Raw genomic sequence first — 13,097 nt, forward strand, 5'->3', positions numbered from 1 at the left:
GGATAACAGAGGGAAAACAAGGCAAAAAATGTTACTAGGCCTTGTCATTCAGATTGTGCAAGTGTGGTAGCCAAGGAGCACTGGAAGGGGGAAGTGCAAGGGGAGAGGGAAGGGGAAAGTGCGCTTAGGACAGCAATGCACGGAGTACGTGCAGCCAGGGCATTGCGTCTTTGGTTAAGTGCAAGGAGACAGGGGACTGTAGAGGTTACAGCCCCCACTATGCGACCGTCTCAAAGGCAGTGCGGGGGAGACTGGTCCCAGAGGAGCCTGGTACCCAGTGAGAATCTGAGGGTATCCAAGCAACCAGACATCGCAGCGACATATAGGGAGGGAGGTCAGCAGGGGAGGGAAAGAGAGAAAGCAGAGGAGAAAAGGAAAGTCTTGAGCTGCTTCCAGAACTTCAGGTAAGTTTGAGATGTGCAGGGAGGCTGTTCCAGAGGGAGGCACCTGCAGAGAAAAGGGGTCTTGCCCCTCTCCCACCCACTCTTCCCGGAGAAGCGTCTGACCCTCGGAGAGTTGGAGGCAGCAGAGCAAAGGGCTCGAGAAGGTATGTATTTAAGAAGAGAGTGTAGGATGTGGTGCGGGCCCCAGCGCCAGACAGCCTTGTGGACGATGCAGAGGGTCTTGAACTTGATCCTTTGAGCCACCAGAAGCCAGTGGAGAGATTTCATGGAGGGAGGGAAAGGAAGTGCAGGTGGGAGTGGCGAGCGTGCAATAGCAGGGAGCGGAGGGAAGGGCCCATGGGTTAGGCAAGTGCTAGGGGAGGCCAAGTGGACAAGTGCCAGGGGACTGCAGAGAGTGCATGGGAAAGGTGGTCCATAAGCTAAGTGTGAGTAAGGATGTGCTCAAGGGATGCAAGCCTAGCCAGGCTATTGAGGGAGGAGGGAGCCTGGTAGGGCATGTGCAGGTGCGTAGGGCGGGGTCAGGGGGAGAGCAAGTGCAGGGGTAGACGGGTCGAGGAGGGCCTTGTGTCCTGTGTGTATCAGAAGGAACCAGGCAGTCAGGCAAAATGAGGCAGAGGGGGACATTAGCAAGGGAGGCAGAGAAAGGAGGAGGAAGAGAAAAGGAGGGTCTTGAGAAGCTTCCGGAACTTAAGGAGATCCCGCTTAAGTCTGAGAGGGGCTGGGAGGTTTTTCCAGAGGAAGGCAACTGCGGATGAGAGGGATCCCCTCTCTGCTTGGAAAAGCATCTGATCTGCAGGAAGTTGGAGCTAGAAGACCAAAGGGCTGTAGCAGAGAGGTATTTAGGGAGAGAGGGGTGGATGTAGCAGGGTCACGGGCCCCAGAAAGCCTTGTGGATGATGCAGAGGGTCTTGAACTTGATCCTCGCAGCAACCGGGAACCATGGAGAGATTTTAGGGCTGGAGAGAAGCAGCCCCTGGGCTTGAGGCAGAGGATACATCTTGCAGTCCTATTCTGGATTAGTTAAAGGGGGCGAAAGGAGGATTTAGGCAGATTGAGGAAGAGGCTGTTGCAGTAGTCCAGCCTAGGGAGGACCAGAGCTCTGGAGACATTGAGCTCTGGTGAGGAAAGGGAGAGGAGTCGAAGATGACACCAAGGTTTTTTGCCTCACAGGAGAATGAGGGTGGGCATGGAGGGCAGCCAGAGAGTAGGAGGGAGCTGGGGTCCCAATGAGATGATGGATCTCCATCCTACTGGCATTAAGGCAGAGATCGTTGGCAGCACACCATGCCTGTATAGCATTTAGACAGTCTGGAATGAGAGAGGAAGAAGAGGAGGGAAGCTTGAAAGAGAGCTGCATGTCATCCGCATAACACTACAAGTGAGGAGAGAAGGCGGAGATGAGATGGGCTAGAGGGGCAAGGTAGATGTTGAAGAGCCACAGCGAGAGGATAGAGCCCTGAGTGATGCTGCAGGTGGGAGAGTGTGACGGAGGAGAGAAAAGATCCCTGTTGAACCCGGCATGGTGGAAGGAGGTCAACCAGTCCAGTGCAAGGTCTGTGATGCCAAGGGTATCACAGGTCAGGTTTATAAGGGTGGCATGATTGACCGTATCAAGGGCAGAGGAAAGGTCAAGAAGGATGAGAACGGAGGGAGAGTTGGAATCTAGACTTGAGAGCAGGTCTTTAAGTATGTTCATGAGTGCAGTTTCCATACCTCAGGCTGCTCTGAAGCCAGACTGGTGGTCGTGGAGACAACAAGCAGATTCAGTGTGGTGGATCAGCTGGGAGAAGACCAGCTACTCCAAGAGTTTGCCCAGGAAGGGGGTAATGGAGACAGGGCGGTAGTTGGCCGGGCAGGAGGGGTCGGCAGAAGGCTTTATGAGGAGAGGGTGACAAGGGAGTACTTGAGGAGTGGCGGGAAGGAGCCAGTGGCAAAGAAGTGATTGCAGAAATTAGCCAAGGCAATGTTGTCCTTGATAGTTCTGGAGGAGCAAGGGACCACCTGTTTGGAAGAGACTTTCTGATGTTTGTTAATCTGCTTAGAATCACACGCTGTGCATATGGGCCGACATCCAGTGGTAACCGCAGAGTATTGCTTCTGTTCTATCGAGAATCGAAAGGGGAAGTCGACATGGGCGTGCCTGTAACACTATCCCTACGTGACGTGTAGTGTACCTAAGATCCCTCACGCGTCGAGGTCCCTCAGATTGTTTTTTTTCCGCCCAGCATACTGGTCGCCTTGATGCAGAGCTCGTCAAATACTTTGCTTATTGTCCCATCGACCTTTGGTCGAATAATTATCTAAAATAACCAAATCACCCTATTTGTCCCTTATTTCGACGGCTGTTACAGACCTCCGCCGAAGACCTTCAGAAGCGACGGATGGTGATCCAGTCGGCGCTGCTGACCACATGACTGGGCCTTCCGCTGGCCTATATAGCAGAGAGAGTGGTGTCGGGGTGGACACTTCTATACAAACTGAGAATGCCTTTCCCTTTCGTTCCTCTTTCCCTTTTGGTCTTAGTCACTCTACCCATCCTCCGCTTTGGAGAGGACTCCATTTATGTTTTGCCCTAATTGTAAGAGCAAATTCCCTTAGAAAGATAAGCACAGACGGTGTAACCAGTGCTTGCCCCTCGATCACAAGGAAGAAGGATGCGTGGCTTGTAAGATCCTCCGTCCTAAGACATTAAAGGAGCGTAGAGTCAAGCGGTGGGCGGCCTATGTTATGTCGAAAGCCGAATTTTCTCCCGCTGCCGCAGCCACCGAATGTGACGACAGCGAGAGTGACGATCATACCTCCGAACCGGAGGTTGTTGACCTTTCGACAGAACGCTCGCGTTCCGCATAGTCTGTCCCCGGCCCTGCTATGCACGGTTTAGGCACTGCTATGAGGAAGTCCCACCCCGGCGACAAAGACGAACATGTACACAGCACAAAGCACACAACCCCAAGTCAATCTTCGGCCAAATCGAAGAAGACTTCAGCACCAACGGGTACACCGGAAGCTCCAGCGGCACCCGACGACTGTCTGGATCGGCAGCCCTCCCCGTAGCCGCATATGTACCTAGCGACTGCGCCATTCAAAACAATGGGCTCTACCCCTAATATCCCCACCTTCCGTCGATACGCATCGCAGGAAGGCGTCATGCAACGATAGGGTTCTGGCAGTCGCAGAAGACAAGGCCCAGGCACCGCTGAAGAAAGCAGCCGCTGAGGACAAGGCCCCCGCACTGCCGAAGAGCACCCTTGTAACGCTCACCTGATTCCCAAGGAGGCGCTGGTCTTGGCAGGAAGGTGTCAGCGACTCGAAAAGTGATGTGCAGAACTCGATTGGCTTCTGGGGTCGAACCTCTTCTCACTGTGTGTCGAACTCGAAGGGTGAGGTTTCTGCAGGTGAAAGAATATGGGGGTTAAGGGCCTGGGTTGTTGAATGTCCCTCTCTCTCTCTCCATCTCTTCCTAGCTTCTCCGTAGAGCCCCCAGGTCAACGTGCTCACCTTAGATAGGTGAATGCTGGACTCTCCATCTGCGTCTGGTGCAGGGTGCCGTTGCCAGTTCCTTCACTGGTGAAACATAGGCCTCTTGAACTCAGAGGATCGTTACCGTCGTTAACTGCACGAGCGGTGAGTTTCCGGACACCTCTTTAGTCTTTATAGTCTTTAGGTGCGTGGCACGTTAATATTGAACAGGACTCTGTATAATGCTTTTCCCTTTTTGTCTTGCAGGACTCTGGAGATGGAAGATGGAGTGAAGCGCCTGGAAATGAGTAAGTAAATGCAAGCGCTCAAACTGTCTTTTTCCCTTGCTGCTTAGTTCGTGCTGAAGAGACGCCGGAGTATTTGCAGGCGTTCTATTGTGACGAGCGCGATGGGCGTAAGTAAATACCTGTCTAATGTCTCTTCTTTTGTCTTCACAGGCGGCGATGCAGCGTGAAGAAATCAGGAATTCGCGGAGTGCCGGTAAGTAATAACAATGCTTTGTCTTCACAGGCGGAGGTGCAGCGTGAAGAAATGGCCGCAGCCGATGGATCAGGTGAGTAAGCACTGCGTGTAAAGCTTGCCTTGCTAACCTGTTGTTTCTTGTCTTTGCAGGTGCTGTTGTTGACTGGATACAGGAATGGTAAGTATAATTCTTGCAGGTTCAGGATCGAAAGAAGAAAGGCTGGAACAGACTCGGTGAGCGTTCTGCTGCAGATGCAGAATAACACAAAGCACGTTTCATCTATCGGGTGTGGTTTAAATAGCCTTGGAGTGATGAGGCGTCTTCCTCCACGGCCCCGCCTATGTAAGAAAAGAGTTCCAGTTCCAGAAGAGTTCCAGTGCTGTATCCAGGGAGTGGAGCTTGCCCCACCCAGGTAAGAAAGTAGTTCCTGTTCACAGAGGACTTCTAAGTGGCTGGTAAGTAAGCAGCATGGTCTGCTGCAGGTAAGTCCACCCAAGCATCTTCATACATAATATGAGCCCGGCGCTTCCAGTGCCGGGACCGATGACTTTGATGAGCCTGGTGCCACTGGCGCCAGGACAAGGTCCAAAAGGTCCCAGTGGGGACCGGCTGGTGCCTAAGATAACGGTTAGGGGCCTGCTTCCAAGGATGTTGGGCTGTTCCTGACTCCTTGGAAGTAGTGATCATGACACCCCCTTGCAATCGCAGGCTGAAGCTACGCGCCTCCCGACCGCGGAGGACATCACCGACAGCTTAGCTAAAATTGTTGCTGCCGATTCTCAGAAGCGGCAGCCCAGGGATGCTCCGAGGCCTACGGAAAGGGCCAAGGGTCTGCCGAGGTCCAGGGATGGCCTAAGGGGGGTACCGGAACCCACCCATAAATTGAAAGAGAAGCACAGAGACATCTCACCTCTCTCGGTACCTGTGGAGGAGTTCTCTGAGGGCGAAGAAGGGCTGTTCTCGACGATGAGACGAAAATCGCTATGCTTTTCGATGGAGGAACGTGTTCAAGTCCCTTTTCCACCTTTAGACCATTCTAGGTACTCGGTTTGGACTAGAGAAAAGTTTGAGAATTGCATGGAAAGGCTGGACAGGTTTGTTTCCTGTTACGAACAACCCACACCAAGGAGGCCAAGGGATGAGAGCCCTGTGGACCCTAAAGCTAAATTTACAAGGCATTTTGACCCCTCTTTAGAAGAGGATATATACAACTACGACCTAACTAAGGATCACATTCCTACTGACACTCAGGTTGAGGAATTCATCAACCCTGAGGACATGCATGATCCCATAGAGGGCTGGGAGGAGAACCCAGATGTGGGTCACCCTCAACCATGGCAGTCCCCAGATCATCAAGATACTGATGCCCTGTCTCTGGACTCTCCCCAGTCAACCCCCACTAGGCAACAACCCTCTCCAGTGGATGATCAATTGACTTTTAACGTAATGTTGCGTAAAGCAGCTGATCACTTTAAAATTGCAACAGATGAAGCGGTCCCCGAAGCCGACTTCGTGGAGGACATCCTCAAGGAGAAACCGCCGGCCAGCCAGGCTATTCCTCTCCTCAATTCAATTAAGAAACGTCTGGCCCTCTCCTTATCAACACCTGCTCTCACAAGAGGTGTCAACCCATGAATAGAAAAACTCTTTCGTCCTTCTCCATCAGGTCCTCTGTATATCAGAGGTCATTCCACCCCAGACTCCATGGTGGTGACTACTACACGAAAGAGGACAGGGGTCCCTTTGTCAACTGGCGAGGAACCCCCTGATAAGGAAGGTAAATGACTTTACGCCCTTGGGAAAAGGATCACGGTTGCAGCAGCGTTCTCAACGCGCATTGCCAACACCTTGTTGGCCAGCTAGGCTGATGCCCAGTGGACCTTACTACAGGAAGACATACAGGAGGTTCCCGAACCCCTACATACTCATCTCCTCACCACTGTCACTGAGGGCAGACAGGTGAACCAAATCATTCTTAAGAATACTTTGGATTCTGCAGAAACGGCTGGTCGATCCCCGGCTCAGGGCACACTCCTGAAGAGACATGCGTGGCTACGGAACTCTGGCTTCAAGCCAGAGATGCAAACGTCACTGATAAACCTGTAGAAGAATCCAACCTGTTTGGGAAGGCGGTCGATGAGGCCCTTGAGACCGCCAAAAAGGAGCATGACACCCTAAAAACACTGGACCAGATTACACAATGACCCTCTACAAGACGACGATCTGGGTCCAAACGGCTTTTTCGTGGCCAGCGCTTCCCTCAACAATATTCCTCGGGAAACAATTGGAATTGTACACAGGGAAATAGCGGATACACCACCCCGTATCCCCAAAGGGGTCAGCCTCATAGCAAAGGAAGAGGCCGGAACTCTACCCCAGAGGCTCTCCGGCCTCAGGTTTTAAATGACCCAAAGATTCGGGTCTCCTCCCATGCCTCCCCGGTCGGGGGCCGGCTAACATCGTTTCTTCAGGCATGGGAGGGCATAACTACAGAGCAGTGGGTGCTAAACACCGTGGCCCACGGGTACTGTATTGTAACGCTCACCTGGTATCCACGGGGACATCACTCTGCCTGTTCTGACCTCTTACAACCTCGAACCCTTCCCTGGAGGCTATTCGACTGGAGACTGGGCCTGAAACACAGGATTGGTAGAGTTTAACTCCCTATTGTCTCTGTGTGCTTGAACCCCTTCTTCCCCGGGGTCCAACCCTTCCCTTTGATCCACAGCTCACCTTGTTTTCTTGGATAGTGTGCTCTCCGTCCTGCTTTCAGCGCTGGGGCGCGTTGATTGATGCAGGCTCGTTGCTGCCTAGGTACTTCACTGGCAAGAGTCCGACAGGTAAGTATAATGAGTCTTTTGAACAGTTCTCCAACTTTGTTCCTTTCCTTCCTTAGAGGATGGCGTTGTGCTGCTGAGATGAGTAGCGCTGAAGGTGAGTGAGAGCGCGATGCACCCCTTTCGTATTTGCATTGAACGGATTCTTTTTCTGTCTCTTTTTAGGTGCCGCAACGTTTTCAGCGTGGATGCCGGTTATGAAGAACAAATGCAGTGGGTCAACGCGATATGCGGCGCTTCTAGATGTTTCCACGCTAACCTGGAGTGTTTTTTTCCCTCGTGCAGATGGATGAGAGGTTCCAGAGACAGAGTTTCCCCAGAGCAGCTGGGATTCAGGTAAGTGTTTGAAGCTCGTACAGTATTTAAAAATAAGCAAAGATTTGTAGAATGCTTACTAATGCCTTTTTTCTGTTCTTGTCCCTTTTCCTTAGGAAGCGGCGTGCCGGGATGGGAATGACACCGCGAAGATCCCCTCAGAACAGAAGGAGCAGAAGGGGCAGAAGTGCCGCAAGGTAAGGCTGTTCCTAACAGTGTCCTTGTTCTTGCAGGAGCTGGGCGCAGAGGAAAGATGCAGACCTACTGGAGACCGATCCGAACACGGTGAGTGTCACGCTGCAGGTGCAGAAAACGCAAAGCATGTTTCTCAGCCTGGGTGTGGCTTAAATAGTCTCTGGGTATCCCAGTTGTCTCTGGGCTGAACCACACCCAAAAGACTAGACCGCACATGCAGTTCTGGGAACCGAAATATGTGGGGGCATCAATCTTGTCCCCATCAATGCGCTACAAGTCTAATCCCCAATGTTATCCTATGGGAGTGAGTGAGCCTGGTGCCACAAGCGCCAAGTCTGACTCCAAGTGGGTCTTTGGAGGGATGCAGAGGCCCTTGAGGGCCATGTAGGTGATCGTGGCCTGGTTCCAGCCTGACATCTTGGAGGGCTGGGGACATGAGAGGCAGGAATCATGACATGTATAGGGTTCAACCGGTCCCCAACATTCAGACCTCCACGATCAGGACGACTGACATCAGACCATCTTCGCATTCTTCTGCAGGAAGTCAAGACCCTACAGGAGAAATGAGCCATAGAAATCGTACATCTGGCACAGGTAAAAGAAGGTATTTATTCAGTGTACTTCCTTGTACCCAAAAAGGATCTAACCATGCGCCCTGTTTTAGATCTGCGCCCAGCGAACAAATTTGTAAAGCCACCTGGTTCTGCATGGTCACACTACAGGAAGTAATTCCACTGCTATCACAGGGAGATTACATGGTAACACTGGACATGAAAGATGCATACTTTCATATTTCAATGTTGCCAGTGCACAGAAAGTACCTCAGATTTATGATAAAAGACGAGCATTATCAGTTCAAAGTACTACCCTTCGGCATAGCATCTACAGCAAGGGTATTTACAAAAGTACTAGCTGTGGCAGCAGCACATCTGCGCAGGCAATCCATCCCAGTCTATCCTTGCCTCGACGACTGGCTCATAACGGGGGACGACTCTTAAGAAACATGTCTGTCAAATACCCAAAAGACGAGAGATCTTTTATTCAGTCTGGGATTCTCTATCAACAAGAAGAAATCCAGCCTACACCCCAGTCAGGTCAAACCATTCCTAGAGGCTATAATTCAAAAACAAAGGACGGCCTCGTTATCCCCTCCAACGAGAGGGTCCAAAACATGTTGTTTCAGATCCCTCAATATGTAGCCAGTCGAGAGGTGAGTGTACGCAAGGCTACACGACTGCAAGGAATGATGGCATCATGTATCTACTTGGTTCCGCACACTCACCTGCGCATGCGCCCAATGCAAGAGTTGCTCAACAGCCAGTGGTGTCAGGCCAGCGGACAGTGGGACGATTTAGTGGTTGTCTCGCCGCCCCTCGTTCTCTTGCTACAGTGGTCATCGAGGGACAACCTCTTGAAAGGGAAATCCTTTACCACCCCCGCAGTGGAAGCCACTCTAACCACAGATGCGTCGCTTACAGGGTGGGGAGCTCACCTGCTTCAACAAACAGCGCACGGAATTTGGTCGTCAGACATAGCATCCAATCAAATAAACATGTTGGAACTGTTGGCAGGGCAGTGTTCAAAGCACTGAAAGCTGTCCAGACACAACTGCAACGGAAGACCATCCTTATCCTCACAGACAGCACCACATCCATGTACTATCTGAACAAACAAGGGGGCACTCATTCTCCAGGGCTGTCCAAACTGTCCCGGAACATTTGGAAGTGGGCTCTCAAACGCAACATGTTCCTGTTATCACAACATGTTGCAGGGGAACTCAATCTTCTGGCAGACGTACTCAGCAAAGACTTTCCGTTACCCAGGGAGTACGAATGGCGATTATACGGAGACATCGTCTCCAACGTTTTCGCAGAATGGGGCTTCCCAGAGATAGATTTGTTTGCAACTCTGGAGAATGCTCAATGCAAAGATTACGCCTCCAGGTGCCCCCAGAACCGTTCCAAGGGGAACAGACTCTGGATAACATGGTCAGGGAAATTTGTCTACGCTTCCCCCCCCGTCCACCGAAGCCACCCACCCCCCCCCCCCCCCACCCCTGACTCCACTTCTAAACAAGATTGTGCGCAAGATGCATCAGGAACCAGCCACAATGATACTGGTGGCCCCCATGTGGGCGCGCCAACCTGGATTCACTCATCTGATGGGGATGTCCCTATCTCCTCCAGTCAAACTGCCTTGGCCTTGCAACATGTCGCAAGACAGAGGGGAGACGTTTCACCCATGGCCGCAGACATTGAATTTAGCGGCCTGGCTCCTGAGGTCATAGTTTGGACACCTGCAACTCCCTCAGAGATGTATGGACATTCTCAGGGAAGCAAGAAAATCGAACACCAGATACTGCTATTCCAGTAAATGGAAACGGTTTGACATCTGGTGCAACTCAAAGAGCATTAACCTGATTAACTGCTCTCCCACACACATTGTTTTATACCCAACTCATTTACTTAGGCCTGGTCTTTAACTCCATAAAGGTGCACCTAGCTGCACTTTCAGCCTACACTACAACACAGCAGAAAGTGTCATGGTGGAAGATACCAGTTATTAAAGCTTTCATGGAGGGAGTGAAGACAATTCACCCTCCCATTTCTAACCCTGCTCCCGGATGGGACCCAAACGTGGTGTTGACTAGGCTTATGGGGGCTCCTTTCGCTTTTTTGATAGCTATTACCTCCATTAGGAGGGTAAGTGAACTACAAGCGCTCTCGATCCTAGATCCCTTTGTAACAGTTCACAAAGATAAGGTGATTCTGCACACTCACCCTAGGTTTGCGCCTAAATTAATTTCCAAGTTCCATGTGAACCAGTCAACGTTCTTTCAGAATCCTTCAAGCCTGAGAGAAAGAACCCTGCACACTGGATGTATGCAGAGCTGTCATGTTCTGCATGGAAAGAACTCGACCACTTAGAAAGCCTAATCAGTTTTTCGTTTCGGTGGCGGCAGGAAGAGAAGGAGACGCAGTCTCCAAATCCACTATCTCTAGGTGGATTGTTAAATGCATCACACTCTGCTACACTCTTGCTAAGAGAGAGCTGCCCTTCACGCCTAGCGCACATTCCACTCGAGGCACTGGGGCGTCCATAGCATTCATTGCAAATGTTCCCCTTGAATCCATTTGCAAAGCGGCAACCTGGAGTTCTGTACATACCTTTACAAAACACGATTGCATAGACACTCATTCTAGGTCTGATTCTCAGGTGGGACAGGCAGTATTAAGACATTTTTTCACTACTGTTCCTTCTCACAGCGCACCTCCAACTCCGGGTACTGCTCGCTAGTCTATGCACAGCATGTAATTCTAGCAGATTAACAAACATCAGAAGACATGCATTACTTACCGTAAAAGCATTTCTGATGGTTGTATCTGCTTAGATTCACATGCGACCACCCTTCCTCCCCGCTTGGATGGAAGGAACATAGACGTCTCGCCACTTTCTCTCTCTTTTTTGTTCTCACTCAGGATAGTGACAAGCCTCCCTATCGGCAGATAAAATACAATCGAAGGGACCTCGACTCGTGAGGGATCTTGGGTACACTACACGTCATGTAGGGATAGTGTTACTGGCACACCCATGTCGACGTCCACTTTCGATTCTCAAAAGACAAGATGCAATACTCCGCAATTACCACTGGATGTCGGACCATATGCCCAGCATGTGAATCTAAGCAGATTCAGCCATCAGAAAAGCTTTTACGGTAAGTAATGCATGTCTTCATAGAGAGGGCTTGTCTAGAGACCTCATCCGGTGATATGGCCGAGAAAGAGAGAGTAGGAGGGAAGGGGAGTATGGGTGGCCTGAGAGCATGTGAGGGAGAAGAGAGGGGTGTAGAGGACAGTGAGGACAGGATGTCCTGAGTTTTGTTTAAGAAGCGAGAGACCAGTGCAGTGCAGAGGGGCAGGGATGGCAGATGAGCAGTGGAGACTGCAGTAAATTGATGGGTTCCTTGCAGATTTTGAACAATTGAGCTGTTAGTGGACCCAGAGATGTGTGCTTGGATGTAGGCTGCCTTCTGATAGCTGGCGGAGAGTCTGTATTGCCTTTGGAGCAGGCGTCAGGCCAGTTGACAGAGCATGTGCTCGATGGAGGGAAGCCGGTCATCTGAGGACACAAACGCCGAGCTGCACTCCGCCACCTGGTGAAAATTGTGGAGAGCAGCTGGCACTGGAGGACTTCTATCAAGATGAGGGATCTGTGAAAGGAGAATCTGTATATAGAACTTAACTAGTAAATAATTTCTCCTTTCATACCAGTGACATTCATTCATAGCCTGATATCTTTAAATGGTCCTTGTTCAACTGGTCCATCAAGCTCAGGATAGGAAGGCAGTCTAAAAGATGAGATGATCTAAAAATGAAAGTGTTCGACATGCTTCAGTGGGATAAATGTTTGCTTTACAGCAGCATTATGGATGTCTAACTCAAATGCTGTTTCTATGTTTGAATGTGTACAAATGGCTGCTCTCGTGCTAGATACATGGGGCAGAAGAGTGTGTAGCATATTCAAGCATGTGATTGTATAAAAAAGACCAAGCTGCAAAATCACTGGTGGTACTTTGAATTGCTGTTATTATTAGCCTGGGTAGTTGTAACTGATTAGCAGACTCCATAGAATCCATTATGATGTGTGATCTTTCTCTTTAAAAGGTTAATTGAAGTGAACCAAAAAATTGCAATGCTTCAAAGACCATCAATAGTAAAGCCAACACCTGGGAGACCTGAATATCATATGGCTGGACAAAGAGGTATGCTTTTAAATCCTAGACATCCCATGCATGATTACATTCAACTGTCTGTTTTCTTTTATAGAGAACAGTAATGATTAGATTTGTTTTTATAAAAATCTGGTACTTTTCTGCTATTATTATTATTGTTATTATTTTTATTACTATTAGCACATCCTTCTATTGAGCGTCTTACTGGATTCCTCACTGGTACCTGTTAGTACCTAGTTGAATTGCATTTAATGCATTGGCCTAAGAAGTATGAGTGGCTCGTCGGCTCTGCCGAGGTCCAAACTTGTGACATGCAAGCTGGCCCCTTGTCAAAGACAAGGATTTAATTGGTTAGGTATCCACCAGGGAATTCTAATTAGTTGTCCTTTGAGATTATTAAAAAAACAAATAAACACCTTTGCCTTCTCATCTGTGAGTTGCCAATTGTAATTTAACAAACAATAAATGATAAGTATCTGGGGCCAAAATTAGAATTCATGTAGCAAGAAGCTGTAAGTAGCTGATGGGTGTCTGGGATTTTCCACCAGAGGCACGCGGTCCAAGCCTTGTACTGAGGAGCGTACGACGCGAGGGGACCTGAGGACCCCTCGCTCCGATACAGGGTCTTCAGGGACCATACCACCACAATGTATTACATCGGGAAGCAGGGG

At 50.1% G+C, this 13,097-nt stretch overlaps 1 protein-coding gene across 4 annotated transcripts in view; it reads left to right on the forward strand.

Annotated features, from left to right (window-relative positions):
• MIA3 (MIA SH3 domain ER export factor 3) overlaps window positions 1-13,097 on the forward strand; it is a 1,311,327-nt gene that overhangs the window by 929,920 nt on the left and 368,310 nt on the right. For all 4 annotated transcript variants that reach the window (XM_069608611.1, XM_069608610.1, XM_069608608.1 and 1 more), the window contains exon 24: window positions 12,359-12,456. In XM_069608611.1, the coding sequence (XP_069464712.1) occupies window positions 12,359-12,456 (98 nt within the window). The remainder of the gene's footprint in view (window positions 1-12,358; window positions 12,457-13,097) is intronic.

This window comes from Ambystoma mexicanum, chromosome 4q, assembly GCF_040938575.1.
Source record: "Ambystoma mexicanum isolate Mex_15411 chromosome 4q, UKY_AmexF1_1, whole genome shotgun sequence".
Classification (NCBI taxonomy): domain Eukaryota; kingdom Metazoa; phylum Chordata; class Amphibia; order Caudata; family Ambystomatidae; genus Ambystoma; species Ambystoma mexicanum.